Source organism: Dendropsophus ebraccatus, chromosome 2 (assembly GCF_027789765.1).
Source record: "Dendropsophus ebraccatus isolate aDenEbr1 chromosome 2, aDenEbr1.pat, whole genome shotgun sequence".
NCBI classification, from domain to species: Eukaryota; Metazoa; Chordata; class Amphibia; order Anura; family Hylidae; genus Dendropsophus; species Dendropsophus ebraccatus.
In genome coordinates, this window is record NC_091455.1 from 71638413 (window position 1) to 71655586 (window position 17174).

Here is a 17174-nt window from a genome sequence, read left to right on the forward strand (position 1 = left end):
GCGATTACGCAAAATACCAAATATGTTTATTTATTTATTTTTATTTATAACATGGGAAAAGGGGGGTGATTCAAACTTTTATTAGGGGAGGGGGCTTTTTTATTAACACCAACACTTTTTATTTTCTTTTACACTTATACTAGAAGCCCCCCTGGGGGACTTCTAGTATACGCACACTGATCTATCATTAAGATCTATGCTGTATAGTTATACAGCATACATCAATGAGAAAGGCACTCGATTGCTTCGGGCTGCTACAGCTGGAAGCAATTGAGTACCGAGCCGGGATCAGCGCTGTAACGGCGCAGACCCCGTCCTGAGCCGGACGTGTGGATCACTCCTCCGGGACATTGTCCTGGAGGAGCGATCCACCCCAGTAGACACCAGGGAAGGGCTGCATAAGGTAAATTGGATGCAGCTGTGAACTTTGACAGCTGCATCCGATTAATTAATTAGCGGGCACGGCAATCGGGACCGCGGCGCCGCTCTTAACACCCATAGGGGGCCCTGTACGTACCTGTACGCCCAGGGTAGTCTAGGGGTTAAGCTCCATTCACTTCAATGGAACTGAGTTACAAAACCTACACCCAAACTGGAGACAAGACAGGGGCGGTCTCTGGAAGAAAGTGGCCATGTTTTTGTAGTGCTGGATAACCCCTTTAAGCTGCTAGTGATTATCAGACAGCATGCTTGTTGACTGTTTCTAGTAGAACTGTGAATGCAGCTTCTGAATAAAAATACAACCAAATCTAACATATCGGCAGTCGATTCGTTTAGTCTGGCCAAATCAGTTCTTTCAAAGTGATCCAGTTGCCCAGAAAAATGGCAGGTCTAAATTCTTTTTTTCTGGCAACCGGAGCAGTCTGAAAGCATAACTAAATTGGCCAGAGTAAACTAACTAGTTGGCTGATCTGAAGGATTCAGTTTTGGTTTTTTTTGCTGAGATTGTTACAGTTTCATTTAGCTGCCTCATGGCTGCAACATTTACATGCAGTCACAGGATAAAGGTATGTTCGCACACATTGGAATTTCATTCATTGCGATAACACAACGAAGAACAACTGTGATGCATTCACATTGCATTTGTGTTACTGCATGTGAGAACACAACCTCACGGAAAGTTTAAAGCGACTCTGTACTCACAATCTGACCCCCCAAACCGCTTGTACCTTCAGATAGCTGCTTTTAATCCAAGATCTGTCCTGCGGTCCGTTCGGCAGATGATGCAGTTACTGTCCTAAAAAAAACAACTTTTAAACTTGCAGCTTTGTGCCCAATGGCCGTGGCTTGGAGTATCTGTGCCCTAACTCTGCACCACACCTCGTCCCTCCTTCCCACCCTCTTCACCTTTTTTTTCCTATACCTCTGCAGTGAAAACTACACAGGTGCCTTAACGATCCAGCGCATGTGCCGTGCTGACACAGGAGATGAATAGTAGAAAATCTACCTGGAGCATTCCTAATGTTAAGGAGGGTGGGGAGGAGGGATAGAGAGGTTGTGCCAGACTAGGGCTGGGCGATATGGGCAAAAAATAAAATCTCGATTTTTTAAAATTTTTTGGACAATTCTCGATTTAAATTTTTTCCTTTTTTGCTAAATAAACAGAACATTTTCTCCCTGCAGCATCAGATACTATTTTAATGATATTTCAGACAACAACTGTATTGCTTTCCAGTGTAACAGAGGCCCCATATAGTATAGGAAATCATGTTTGTGCCCCCATCTACGTAGGGTGTAGTAGTGGAGGTATAGTGGATAAGGGGTGTAGTAATGGATGTATAGTGGATAAGGGGTGTAGTAGTGGAGGTATAGTGGATAAGGGGTGTAGTAGTGGAGGTATAGTGGATAAGGGGTGTAGTAGGGAGGTATAGTGGATAAGGGGTGTAGTAATGGAGGTATAGTGGATAAGGGGTGTAGTAGGGAGGTATAGTGGATAAGGGGTGTAGTAGTGGAGGTATAGTGGAAAAGGGGTGTAGTAGGGAGGTATAGTGGATAAGGGGTGTAGTAGTGGAGGTATAGTGAATAAGGGGTGTAGTAGTGGAGGTATAGTGGATAAGGGGTGTAGTAGTACAGGTATAGATGATGGGTGACTGGGGAGACTGAGGGGGAATGGGGTAAAACTGAAGGGGACTGGGGGACACTGAAGGGGACTGGAGTGACACTGTGGGACACTGAAGGGGACTGGGGGGCACTGGGGGACACTGAAGGGGACTGGGGGGACACTGAAGGGGACTGGGGGGACACTGAAGGGGACTGGGGGGACACTGGGGGACACTGAAGGGGACTGGGGGACTGTGAGGGGACACTGGGGGGACTGTGAGGGGACACTGAGGGGACTGAGGTGACACTGGGGGGACACTGAGGGAACTGGGGAGACACTGAGGGAACAATGAGGGTATTGGGGGACAATGAGGGGACTGGGGGGTGGCTGGTGCAGCTGGGGGTGATTGGAGCAGGAGGGCACATACATCTCCTCCTCTCACCTCCGCACACACGCTCCCCTCCCGGCCAGACGTGGAGGTCCCGAGTCTGTGGAGGAGGAGGCTGCAGGGACTACAGGAAGTGGTGATCGCGTCGCTGCGGGTCACGGAGCTATACAGCGGGAACGGGGGTCTGCACTGAGTCCCCCCGATCCCGCTGTATAGCTCCAGGACGTGCAGCGCCGCGATCACCACCTACTGTAGTCCCTGCGGCCTCCTCCTCCACAGACCCGGGACCTCCATATCTGGCCGGGAGGAGAGCGGGACGCTCAGTGGAGGGGGCGGGGTAGGTCAGCGGCGGCGATGTCAGTGGCTGGAGGCCACCGGCACCGCACCGCCCCTCTCCAGCCTGGCCACCCAGCATCTTCTCCCCGCTCACCCACACCGCTCCTCTACGGCTCTCCTGCCGGCCCGCACCGCAACCCCCCTTCCTCTCAGCTCCTCTCCGGCACCGCAGCCCAAAATGATTTTTTTTTAAATCGAATTTACAATTTTCACAAAAAATCTAATCGATTTCAACGTTCTGGACGATTAATCTAATTAATTCGATTAATCGCCCAGCCCTATGCCAGACTAATGCATACACAATCTAGGCCATGGCCATTTGGCACAGGGCTGCAAGTTTAAAAGTAGTTTTTTATGACAATAACTGCATCACCTGCCGAACAGACCCCAGGACAGATCTTGGATTAAAAGCAGCTATCTGAAGGTACAAGTTGTTTGGGGGGGTCAGATTGTGGGTACAGAGTCGCATTAAGCACAGCACGCAAATGGTTCCAGATTCTCACAGCCTCATCGACCTGTATGATTCTATCTCTAGGACATTTCACGATAGAAAATGATAAGAAAAAGTTTTGATGATGTTATTCTCATAGTGTAAAGATATCACATACATACTGTACCTGCTCTGTTGTACCCCATAGCCATATGAGGCCTTGATAAGAATGTAATCAATGTTGCTTAGAACAGACATAAAATCTCTTCTTGTAACTGCATTGTCAGACACAGAGTTATGGTATTTCCACTTATCCTGTCAGAAAATAGGGTAAAAACATATTGATGACCATCTAATACTTCTGTGATAAAATCCCTTTAAAGCAGGCAGGCTCAGACCACCAGATCAACACTACTTTAAAAAATACTTCTTTAAAAAAAAATTTTTTGCTGATGTTTTTTTAATCTTCCATTTTATTGTCTATATTACAAAAAATAATTGTGAAAACATGCCGTTTTCATTCTCATCAATTTTTTTTTTTTTTTTTTTACTTTTCACAAAGTAGAATACGTGGAAAGGGGGATCCAAATGATACAAGCCATATGGAAACAAGACAAGAACTGAGAATAGGATTTCTACATAAACTTTACATACAGTTTACAGTTCTTTCTATCAAATAGAAGGGATGCTTGATACTTCCATAGATCTGACCACACTTATAGGTCACACTGTTCATAATTCTTACCTCTCTCATATGAATTTTCATCTCGCTCCTAATACCAAGAGAAGGACTTGGTTTATCCATATAAAGTGTCAGCTTTCTAAGATGTCCACCTCTCATTATAATATGAGGCTCCGAATCGGAAGGACCAGAATCCGCAAGTGCATAATATGTAATAACATACGTCATAACCCCTCCATAGGCCAATAGCTGTCATAAAGGACACAATTCAACACAATGTCAGAAAAATCAAGTACAAAATCAGAAAGAAACAGAATAAATATATTTCATAAAACTATAAAAGAAAATGATTTATTATGTATAGAAATTAGCAAAGTTTTGAGCATCCATCTTTTTGGGGGAAGATTAAATTTTCTTTTTGCAACTGTATTTGTCCTATACAAAACAATGGAGGCAAAATATGGATGTACACATCAGGGGTTCAGCTTCCATTGCCTCATATGTATCAGATAAACCTTCATAATATAACATTAGCTAATACTGTAATTTAATGTCTTATTACACCCAAGATGTGCATATAGTAGACAGTGGATGCTTATTCCATAATATATTCGTATATACGTTAGTTAGAAATTACTTCAGACAGTGATGAAGATAATAAAACACTGTGTGATCTTAGACGTTGTAAAATTAGACTAGATAGTCTAAGAATAAGCCAGATTTTTTTCACTAAACAGTGACTCAGTGACTCAGTTTAGAAAATCTGGCCCAACTTTACTCTAAGTAGTTTACTCTCTCTCTATATATATAAATATATATATATATATATATATAGATAAGAACAGGTTAAATATAGTGTAATCTAACTGTATGCCCTGAATTACCCAGCAACTAACAGCCTGCCCAAGAAAATCAAAATTACAGTGTCCTGCTATTAAGTGAATTATCACAAGACATTTTACTTACCTTATCACCAAGAAACTGTTCCGGTAACCGCCAGTAAAATGTGTCCGATAATAGGATCTGTCTTATGACCGATGCATCTAGCAGCATATCAATCTCCTCAGAAAATACCCCATCTGTAGTGCCATTCAGATTACTAAGAGATACCACTCGGAGAAGGGACTGGTCCGGGACCAGGGAAATCTGCAATATAGTTATATGGGAGAGGTTATAGCTATGGGAAGCTGACTGTAAAACTAATGTAATGTTGTATATGCTACCCCAAGTTCTTGCTGTTATTGTATATTACATGTTAGCTGATTTCTAAATGAATATTTCAGTTCTGTTTTATGACATTTAATCAAATGTTCCCTACAGTAAATGTTCAGAATAAATACTACAAAGGACTCACAGGGATGTGCACATAGTCTTCAATCTCTGCACACAGCTGGGACACCCCAGAACAGTAACATGGTGAGCAACCAAGAGGGTTATCCATATGGAGAGCAAAGGTCCCACTTTTACATTCATTGCAATAGCTTCCAACAACATTTTCCTGTAAGAGAAGAAATTATAGAAGATAGATAGCGATATAGATAGTCAAAAGAAAAGGTTTACCACATCACATACTAATGGTCCTTGTTTGTACAGTGTGATGCCCCCAATTGCCCAATCCTAATCCATATACATCTTATAGGGGTACTCCGGGTACATTTATTTTCTTTCAAATCAACTGGTGTTAGAAAGTTATATAGATTTGTAATTTGCTTCTGTTTAAAATTCCCAAGTCTTGCAGCACTCATAATCTTCTATTTGCCCTAGAGTAAGTGGTGTGTTCTTTTCAGTCTGGCACCGTGCTCTCTACTGCCACCTTTCTGCTGTCCATGTCCGGGACTGTCCTGAGCAGAAGAGGTTTTCTATGGGGATTTGCTACTGCTCTGGACAGTTCCTGCCATGGACAGAAATGGCAGCAGAGAGCAATGTGTCAGACTGGAATGAATACACCACCTCCTGCAGGACATACAGAAGCTGATAAGTATGGGGAGACTTGAGAATTTTAAATAGAAGTAAATTACATATCTGTATAACTTTGTGAAAATAGTTGATATGATGAAAAAAAATCCCCTTTTAAGGATTTATACAAGGACTGGGACACATGATGAGTCCCAGTCCCAGCCTTTCACTGACACAGAGCAGGGACAATCAGACCTGGACAGAACAAAACGTTTTACTTGTCTTTATTACATGTCAGACTTTTTTTAAATAGACATTAAAGCTTTAGGTTATATACCTTGTGTGAGCGATATTAGCTGCTTTCTATACTTATACATTGCATTCAATGAGAATAACAAACACATAAGCCGTCCACTAGATGGCAGTGTCTGACCAAGCAGTGCCAATGCTTAGAGACAGCTCAGCCTAAAGCACTGCAGCACTTGCTCATGTAGAGGCACTTGTTCATGTACAGCGTTACTAACCTTGCAAGCACAGGCACCAGTTTCTTCTTCACAGCTACATAATTTCTGTTTATCATCGCACCAAGCAGACTGGGTTCCCTGGACATCACAGTCACATGCAATACAATTGGGGTATTTTCTGTATCCAAATAGACAAGCATTGCATGTCTGCCCACCAAACTCCTTTCTGCATGGGCATTGGCCGGTTGTAAGGTCACATTGGAGCCTGCTTGATCCTTCCCTTGTGCAGTTGCACTCCTGCAAGATTTCAGTGTAATGTAAATGACATTGTGTGCGCAGATAGTAGAGCAATTTCAGATTTATATTAAATCTATATTGTAAGTGACAATAATAACTTCACCAAACTGTGTAATAATCATAACCTCCTGTTATGTTCCCATAGCACCAGGAAAACGGACAATGAAAGTAATGTTCTTCCATTCATCCTTCAGTTTAATTATTATGTAAATTAAGTGGTTTGGTGCACTGGAGTCGGGACTATTCATCCAGTGTTTCACAATGATAAGCAGTCGGAGTGACGTCTCAGCAGAGTGTGACCTCAAGAGAGTTGAGTGGGGAGGATTGGTGTGCTGAAAGCTGCAGTCCTGTCCCCCAATGCACCAAATCACCTAATTTACATATTAATTTCACTCAAGATTTGACTCAAGAAACAATTGAGGGATGAGGGTAAAAAATTATCCTTAATCTCACTGCCCCCAGCCCTATGGGAGCATTACAAGAGGTCACAGTTTTCCTTTAACTTAAAGGGGTATTCCACTCAAACATAACTTTGGAAATGTGGCTGCTCATGGTGAGACTAACACTTCCTTCCATACTTGTTATTATCTATTCAGTCTCCTTCTCCCAGTTCTCTGCTGCTACTTTCTGCTGAAAACAAAAAAAATATGACTGTAAGCCTTTCTCTCTGTCTCCCCCTCCTCCCCCCTTCCTTCTGAGACAGCCGATGTAACAAAGTACCTGACTGGCTTTATCTGCAACTTTGTAGATTCTTTGTAATGCTGGAAGGATTAATAACAGTGAGTTTATCGGCAACTTGACCTCAGATTACCCCCCCCCCCAGTATTACAAAGAAGCAACAGTGTTGCAGATAAAGCCTGCCATGGACTTGTCTACATCATCAGTCTCATAACAGAGGTGGAGAAAGGGGAGACAGAGATAAATGCTCACACACAGCAGAAAGTAGCAGCTGAGAAGTCGGAGAAGGAGACTAAATAGATACTAACAAGTATGGAATGAATTGTTATTCTCGCCATAGGCAGCATTAATCACAAGTTATGTTTGAGTGGAATACCCCTTTAATTTACAGACCAATATACATGAATATAAAAGTATCTAATAATTTACATTTATTTGGTCTATTAAATTGAGTTCAGCTAAGGACCCCTACCTAAGCAGCCTTTGTTTCATTGTCTGTTCTATTCCTAATATTCTCAAATTCCCAGTAAAGGGAGAGATAAATGTCTTCTAGAGTAAAGTCTAGCAGGTACTAAAAGTAGTTTAGCTCTAGGGTACCATCCAGCACCCTTTCTACACAGCCCAGCACGTTTCTGTATTATTACTTTGATGATGCTATAAATCTTTAGGAGCCTGGCAGCCTACTATCAGCCTATACATTTATACTGAAAGCCTGACTATGTGCTTCCTGCAACAAAAGAGAAAAGCATGGTACAGAAAGTAAAGCATGCACAAGAATGTCATGACAAACTCTCTTCAAAAGGAAAAAGGTTCCCCTAAAAGCGAATGTACTATCATGTACATTCGCTTTTAAGTGTTGCCCATGGATAGAACGGCACCAGCACGGGGAAGCTGGTGCCACAGTCCTTTATTTGAACTGCGGCCCGGTTCCCATGTTCGCCACCGTTCTATTCATGTGCACCGGGTGGGTGAAGCACTGCCCCAATGGAAGAACCCTCCCCCCCTCTATGATGCGGCTCGATTCCAATGGAGCCGCATCAATGAGGGACGGGGGTTTCCTCCCACTGGTGGAGGGCCGGCCCGCCTCCTGTGCTTCACCCACGTCCGATGCCTGGGAATAGAATGGCGGTGAACATGGTAACCGGGCCGCGGTTCAAATAAAGGACAGCGGCACCAGCTTCCCCGCACCGGTGCCGTTCTATCCACGGGCAACACTTAAAGTGAAAGTACCCAAGTCACACCTAGTTCCCCCCTACAGCATTTTTGCTCCTCAGGCTTTCAAGCAAGACTAATAGTAGACCTGTTAGACTCTAGTAACAGATACTTGGATATACAGAACATTTGTCACTGTTACCGCAGAAATGCAGTGTATGGCTTAAAACATCACTATATAATAAATTGCAGAGTCCATTTTATACCAAACATCCAAGCTCAGCATCATGGCCCCAGTAGTTGGTATCACAAAATTCGCACTTTGGTCCATGGGTGTGTGGAGGGCAAATACATTCACCAGTTCTTGGGTTGCAGTTGTTTTGTGTGTGTTCACAGTCACAAGCTAGAGAGAAACACAAGCAGATCCAACAATGATGCAGGGATATAAAGTAGCCTAATATGAAACTAAACTAGAGATGAGCGAACCTCCAACATGCTCGAGTCCATCCAAACCCGATCATTCGGCATTTGATTAGCAGTGGCTGCTGAAGTTGGATAAAGCCCTAAGTCTATGTGGAAAACATGGATATAGTCACTGAGGGAGATTTATCAAAGGGTGTAAAATTTAGACTGGTGCAAACTGCCCACAGCAACCAATCACAGCTCAGTTTCCTTTCAACACTGCCTAAAGCGGAGCTGTGATTGGTTGCTGTGGATAGTTTGCACCAGTCTAAATTTAACACCCTTTGATAAATCTCCCCCACTGGCTGTATCCATGTTTTCCAGACAACCTTAGATCTTTATCCAACTTTAGCAGTCACCGCTAATCAAATACCGAACGATCGGGTTTGGATGGACTCGAGCATGCTCGAGGTTTGCTCATCTCTAAACAAAACCTAATAAAATCAATCTCACTCTACTAATACCTCCTTTAGGCTATGTTCACACATAGTACTTTTTCAACTAGTATCAGAAGTGAAACTGACAGAGCAAAATTATAATAGAAAGATCTGCACAGTTTTGTGTTCTCAACCCACTCCGGTATTAGAAATACTATGTGTGAACACAAGTTTTCATGCAGTTGTTTGTGCCAAACAAAGCAATAGATAGAAAAGAGTTAACAGGTATAGGTACTTTTTTCAACTTTTTTTTTTTGTGGATCCACGCCTAGATCTAGCTAAAGAAACAAAACAAAACAAAACACACACACTACTTAAAAACTGAATGCGTGAATGCAACCCCACACAAAGTTTTATTAAGTTCAGTTTTAAATGGAGTTATTTCACTGTCCGCCCGACAGTGCAATGACTGCTGTTAGTACACTATTCTAGTTTAGGTGGACTACTTGGCCTTTAGGTGTGTCTTTAATTAAAAAGTCCATTGAATTTAATATTAAAAACTGTTAAAGTACGCTGGAAAAAAAAATGTGTGAACAACTTAAAAATAATGTCCGCTGTTTGCAAAAGACGTCCAAAAATAATTTTCATGATCATTATTTTGACGTCCACGCAGACAACGTCCGTTATTTTATACACTCTGTGCATTGGACGTCTGTCATTCCATTGATTTCAATGTACTGTGGCAATAACAGACAAGTTTTTAAATAAATATTTTTTGACGTTGTGGGAACATAGCCATACAATGACAATTCATAGAGTCACCACTGTATATAATCAACATTTATCTCTGGTTAGATTGACAATATAAACTATTACAACTAGTAGACTCCTTTGAAAATATGTCTAATAAAACTTACGTGTGCAGCCACCCTCCTTGTATCCATAAAACCCGTGAGCACAGATGTCACATTTATCCCCGGCCACACCAGCAACACATGGGCACTGCCCGGCATCATTGCACACTTCAGAGATAGAACCGGATTGGCTACAGTTACATGGAAGACAGCCAAGACCAGATGTCAAGCCATAGAATCCAGGCTGAGGAGAGAAAGATAAAGATCATACTTAACACACAAAAATGCATGAATACTAATAGTTAAACTCCCTACAGTAAATACGGATAAAAATAACTGAATTATTGTTAAGATCTATGCACAAAGAATTGTCACTTACCTCACACTGGTCACATTGCTTCCCAAATACATGAGGTTTACACTCACACAAGCCAGTTTCATGGTGGCAAACTGCAGAGACTGAGCTATTTGGGTGGCATTCACATGCTTAAAAAAAAAAAGAACGAATTGGATGAATAAAGGATGTTTCATGCTACTATCCTTAACCTGTGCATTGAGTAAACAGTGCATCACAATGAAGATATCAGATGGTGGATAAGGCAACAAAATGAAAATACAAGATCATTTTTGGGCGAGACTCACATTTCCTGTCAAGGCTTCAGTTGGGTCCACAAAATGTTGAGGACAGTCGGTTTAATAAAGGCACAGACTGATGCAGGCAGATAACCTACAGATTCTGTTGACTTCAGTGGGGTTGGTCAGGTTTCTATCTGGTGTCTGTTTATTTTACCCATCTGCTGAGAATTCATCTCGACACAGCTGCGTCCCCGCTCACTTCCTGGTTACTGGTGTGGGGGGAGTGAGGTGCAGAACTCAGTGGTGACGAGCTGAATCAGCTCAACATTGCTATGTCTCCCACAGAGCTTAAACATGTCTCCAGGGACAATCCAAGCCTTTGAGACTTATGTAAGCATAATGGTAGAGGGAGTAAGATTATAATTTCGGCTTCCAAGAATCCCAGCCACCCAAGTGTGTCACGGCCCGGCCACTGCCCTCAGAGCTGAAAATGGTGGTTGAGAACCTAGGCTATAAGCTGACAACTATACAGGGAGACTAATGAAAGTGTGAACTTAGCCATATAGATCATAGTAAAATTACAGCTTCTGCACATGAATACTCTCCTTAAACTCTATCACATGTTTTCAGATAGGTTTTACCTACAGTATACTTACCACTACAGTTCTTTGACAAGATGGCATCCCCATAAAAACCTTCTGCACATCTTTCACAATGTTGCCCAGCTGTGTTGCCAATGCATCTAAGACATTCTCCCGTCAATGAATCGCAGTGGCCATCTTCAAATGGATCAATGTTGCCATTACAGTCACATGGGACACAGGATCCTCCAGGCACTCGTGGATTACCAAAGTAACCATTTGCACACCTAGAATGAATGTAGGGTTAATCAGATTAAATGTTACTTCTGAACTGTCAGCATTAGATACTGTTTTATCAAAAAAAATTTGATGACCTGCTGAGAACAACAAGGCCAAAACTCATCAAGAATTATAATAATGAATATTGAAAATCCTTATCCTAAAAAACATTTTCATCCAGCACAACAGCTAACACATTAAAAAAAAAACGAACATACGGCCTACAACATGTCACAGTAAATGATTAGAAAAAAAAAAAACATGGATTGGCCTCCGCCCAACAGTAGACCTTATGCCATTTATCTCTACTGCTAAAGTTAGGGGTCATCCAGCACATTGGGCAGGGGTCAATACCACTTTTAGTCCTGTTCGGTTATCTTGGGTATATAATTTGGCTGGACTGGGGTCTACTGCACTGGTAGAAAATGTATAGAGACACATATAAGATACTTTAGGGTATATAAGAAAATTGTAGGAATCACTATTATTTATAAGTAATAATCAGTATTTCTGTGTAAATTTGTCTCCAATAACCGTTAAGTGCATAATGTAAGTACCATTTATTCCCACTGAAAGGCAATAAGCCCTACAAAAAAGTGGCATTTTAATCTTACAAATAAATAAACATTAAGGGTCGGTTCACATAAGACTTAAAATACATACTTTTCACATTGTGCCCCTATATATCCCGGTGCACACTGGTCACAAATAACATCTTCATCATTGGACAAATAACAAGTTGGGCTGAAACTGAAACAAAGGAAAATATCAATTATTAAAAAAGAAGCAATGAAGTTAAACAATAAAGATTTCCCACTTTTGTAAGCAATGATACAGGACCACAGATATTCAGTACTATCACTGTCTATGCCTGCATTTACTTTGCAAGAAACTTATACTATGCAGGGAGTAAGGTGAACTATTATCAACTACTATCAACTATTAGTAATCCAAAGAAAAGGTTTCTCACTTATTGGAAGAGATGGTCAATGGGCAGGCACATGGCTGGCAATCATTGGGCGTTCCATTGGTGGGGTCCCCATAGAAGCCTGGCAGACACTGGTCACAATGAGAACCTGTAGTGTTGTGTTGACACCCCTAAAGAACATACATTATAAGCTAGTATTACAATGTGGTGTTAAATCAAACTTCCATTACAAAAAAGATCACTACTCATAGAGTAATATCACAAAGTGCTAAAGTGTAAAGAAAAATGCATCAACAAGTGGCAATAATGAAGATAAAATGCAAATACCAAGTACAGACCAACATTAAATTAAAGAGACAGAAATGGCTACAAATGCTCCTGGGGTGTGAGGGTTGTGTTACCCTTTTTCTTGCACTTGATTCTTTGTAGCGTGCAGGCTTGCATTCAGGTTTGTAATCTAGTGGTGCCCACTTACCCCCTGAAAGTACTGAATCTTTGTAGTCAGAGATGAGCGAACTTGCTGAATTCCCGGCGGCTGGAGAAGTTACATGCTGCCCTAGGGCTGCCTAGAAAACATGGATACAGCCAATGGCTACATCCATGTTTTCCAGGACTCCCTAAGACTGCATCCAACTTTTCCAGCCACCGAGTGTCAAATGCCAAGCGTTCAGGTTCGTCATCACTATTTTTAGTGTATCTCAATAAAATATCTGGTTATATAATTAATTTCTCCAAGAGACATTTTGACTGAAGTGCACAAAGGGTTCACTTCCAGGTTACAGCCTTAGGCCAAGTTCACACAGTGTAAGTTCCGTACTAATGACGGCCATTATTGCATCGGCCGTGATTGGAACGGAACTTACGTTGTGCTGCAGGCCAAGGGAATCCCGGCCGGAGTGTATACATATGGCATACACTCTGGGCGGGATCCCTAGCAGCGCGGTAGTAAACTGACATGTAAGTTTTCTGCGTCCGCTATTCAGAAAACCCTGTCAGTGCACAATATGGAGCGAGTGGCTCCACGCTCCATAGTGTGCAGTGGGGAGTTCTGATGCGGGCGCGCACTGATACGCATCAGAACTCAGCGTTGCAAGGAACAGCCAATCTTATACCAAATGTGAACATAGCCTTATAGTTAATTTGTAAATATTACTCACATAACATGCGCCATGGATGTCACATTCAGTTGCATGGCCATTGCACTCACATGGATGACAAATGCCACCAAATAGGGTCCCACCGACTCTGTAGTATCCTGGAATACAAGACTAAAAAACATAATAACCATCTATAAGTTATTCTGATTATAAAGAAAACAGACATTTTAAATATACGCATCCTCATAAAAAAAAAAAAAAAAAAAAAAAGATTTTTTTCTTTTGCTAAAGATATGTCCAATAGATAGATGCACCAGTCTATAAAAAAAATATAGACAGAAAATTATGGGTGATGTTAATATAAAACATTTGCAGGTGGCATCTTCAGGGGGTTGCTCAGGTTTTCCTTTAAGCTAAACAGCTTGTTTGCCAACATTTTACCTACCTAGATACATTGTGGCAAACTATCGGAAAAAGAAGAGGGGGTTATTTTGTTGATGTCTTCAGCTCAGAAAAGATAATCTATTATATAATTGTAGCACACCTGAAGTTCTTTTTAGGTTTTTAGGATCTGATATAAACAGGTACATTCTGCATAATACACCGAAACTTGTCACTACATGTAATAAAACATTTCCATGCTTCTTCATTGTCGTTATTACCTCACATGATGTGCCAGCATAACCAGGTGGACATTCACAGTGTTCCACTTGTACAGCTGGCAGGAGTTCTATTACATTGGGAGTAGCTGTGTCCAATGTTACTGAGCTTATCCTATAAAGAGAAAAAAGAATATGAAAGACCTGTGAGCTGCAATAAGAAAGATAGTGAATAGTAGCAAGATAGTAGCAAATACTGTGAAAATGGTCTGAGAGTGTAAAACTGAAAACTACATAACAATATTCGGAATAAGGTTATTTTATTCAGTACAAATACAGTAGTTGCTTTATAATGTTTGCAATGTTAATAAACCATCAAGGCAAATGTTCTACTGCAGTCATGTCAAACTCTGGCCCATGGTGCCATTATTTTTGGCCCGCCAAGCAATTCAGAGTTTTAATTACATCTGGTCCGCCATGGCTACTATGTAAGAGACTATGGGGAGGGCTGGCTACTACATGAGACTACTGGGGAGGGTTGGCTACTATATGAGACTACTGGGGAGGGCTGGATACTATATGAGACTACTGGGGAGGGCTGGCTACTACATGAGACTACTGGGGAGAGCTGGCTACTATATGAGACTACTGGGGAGGACTGGCTACTATATATTAGACTATTGGAGAGGGCTGACTACTATATGGGAAACTGAAAGGCTTGCTAATATTTGGGGCAATTTTGGGGGGATTGGCTATTATATGGGTTGGGGTTTAATCATGTCATAGCAACTTATCATGTCATGTCATTTATCATAGTGCATGGGACTGGGAGACGCACACCACTGACAGTGCACGCTAGTCTGACAGTGCCAGGGCATTAGCGCTTCAATAATTATCAAGGTTGGCCCATGACTTTGCCCAATTTTTTAATTTAGGCCCACTGTGTATTTGAGTTTGACACCCCTGGTCTACTGTATTGTAACTTTTGACTTAAAGAAATGAGGACTAAAGGACTAATTTTTTTACATACTCTTTAATAGAAAATGTATTTGTTAGTAATAAAACATACCCACTTAACATGTCACACAGTTATTACCTGCTGACTGCATCCGTAGCAGTGCTGTAGCTAGCTCTTATCAGAAGCTTGTTCACATTAGCGAGAACAGTCAGAAGGCTGTCCCTGTCCACCGGCCTCTTCGTATAGAAATCTACAAAATTCTCTGGAATGAGTTTGAGCTCGGTTGTGTTTTCCTTATACGGCTGCAACATTAACCCATCAGGCTTTGTGCCTATGGTGAGGCCATTTCCCTATACAAGAGTTAAATGTACATATGTTGTTATATTGTCAGTAAATAACTATAATCTGTGCAGGATACAGAAGATCAATATGTTTAGCTGCTTTTTTGGTCTCTCTTGGTTTGCGGACAAAAGAGGGTTGTGGCTACTGCTTTTAGACTATGTTTCCATACTGTTGTTTCAGCAAATATTTAAATAGTACCTGTAACTACAAATAACTTTTGACATGTCATCAGACACGTTAAAAGTTATTGATGACAGCAGGTCTCACTGCTGAGATCTGCTCTGATCAGAAGATCAAACGAGATCTGGCAACACAATCCACTCCCCAGCCAGCAGCACATTAAGTCAGGATTTTTCCATGTAAGTTTATGAAAAAATATTGATGAAATAAGGGGTTGGGCGGGCGGTGGATCATGCTGCCGCAATCTCCTGATCAGAGCAGGTCTCAGCTGAGACCCACTATGATCAATAACTTTTTACTTTTTCTGATAACATGTCAAAGGTTATTTGTAGCAACAGTGCCCACTGAAACCTTAAAAAATAGACCAAAAACAGACAAGAAGCCACCTGATCAGTTTTAACTATCTTACTCATACTTACCAATAACACCCCTATTTACAGCTCCAACAGACTGCCCCAATAAGCTACAATATATTATGGCTATGTTCCCACAATGTCTTTTTTAGGCAAAATAATGTCTGTTGTTTGATAATGAAGGACGTAAATAAGGATCATGATCATAAGAAGACGTTGTGGGAACATAGCCTAAAAGTGATAACTCTCTGTGTCTTGAAACAAGATGAGGCATCACTTTTACAGAACTGCAAACCACCATAATAGAATTGAATCAAGCGGAAAACTCTTTACCATACTCAGCATCCTCCAATGCTTTGTGAATGGGACAATATTTATAAACATATGGTTATCCAGGCACCTTCTATTTCCCAGATGGATAGCAGTGTGTAAGCAATTACCTGAATAACAGTATCCACATTAGAGATCATCTCTCCAGCTGAACTCTCCACTGGAATATCATAAGATACAGTGTACCTTAGGGATCCACCATAAGATGTAAGCTGTAACCATAAAATAATTTACAGTGAAAAAAAAAAAAAAAAAAACAGAATAAAATATACAGACAATTAACTAAGCCTATGTGAAATAAGCCTACAGCAATGCAATGACGACAGACCAGCATTGTATCTAGGCTGCATGTGATCACAGAGTAGCTGATGGTCATGAGTGTGGAAAGAAAAACATACTTTATTTCCAAGGTAAGAATGGGGGGCCTCCCAGTAGTACACAGATTGTAATGTCTTCTGGGCTTCCGTATTATTGATGCTTATTTGATGGGGGCCATCAAACTGGTCCTGTTGAGGCTGAATCCTGCCTGATCCATGTAAATCACTAACATGCCAGCCTCTTATATCAGTCATCTGTAATAGTAAAACAATAATCAGAATCTAATAATATTTTAGCAAATAATGTAATAAATTAACAAAACTATTAAAATAAAACAAATAGAATTATTTCAGAGTACCATACACACTGGACCCTCTCCAAACTTTGAGCGTAACTGTTGTTACAAAAAACTTTTTACATGTCACTGAGACATGTCAAAAGCCTTGATCGGTCCGGGTCTGACTGTTCAGACCCGTACCGATCGGGAGGAGGACTATGCTCATGACTCTCCGAGTTAGAAAAAACTTTCTAACTCAGAGCAGAGAGTGAACGCTTTGCAGTAAGTCTTCTCCCCAC

General features: G+C 41.3%; 1 protein-coding gene across 2 annotated transcripts in view; it reads right to left on the reverse strand.

Moving 5' to 3' along the window:
* Positions 1-17174, reverse strand: part of LAMA1 (laminin subunit alpha 1) — a 145549-nt gene that overhangs the window by 72130 nt on the left and 56245 nt on the right. Inside the window, exons 12-27 of one of the 2 annotated variants that reach the window (XM_069957754.1) lie at positions 16679-16852; positions 16391-16492; positions 15214-15425; positions 14181-14292; positions 13579-13689; positions 12464-12591; positions 12157-12243; positions 11290-11501; positions 10437-10543; positions 10121-10301; positions 8631-8767; positions 6298-6534; positions 5232-5375; positions 4844-5023; positions 3941-4126; positions 3383-3510 (exon numbers count right to left, since the gene is read on the reverse strand). In XM_069957754.1, the coding sequence (XP_069813855.1) occupies positions 3383-3510; positions 3941-4126; positions 4844-5023; positions 5232-5375; positions 6298-6534; positions 8631-8767; positions 10121-10301; positions 10437-10543; positions 11290-11501; positions 12157-12243; positions 12464-12591; positions 13579-13689; positions 14181-14292; positions 15214-15425; positions 16391-16492; positions 16679-16852 (2438 nt within the window). Of the gene's footprint in view, positions 1-3373; positions 3511-3940; positions 4127-4843; positions 5024-5231; positions 5376-6297; positions 6535-8630; positions 8768-10120; positions 10302-10436; positions 10544-11289; positions 11502-12156; positions 12244-12463; positions 12592-13578; positions 13690-14180; positions 14293-15213; positions 15426-16390; positions 16493-16678; positions 16853-17174 lie in introns of both variants that reach the window. The other variant, XM_069957753.1, reaches the window with a different exon arrangement.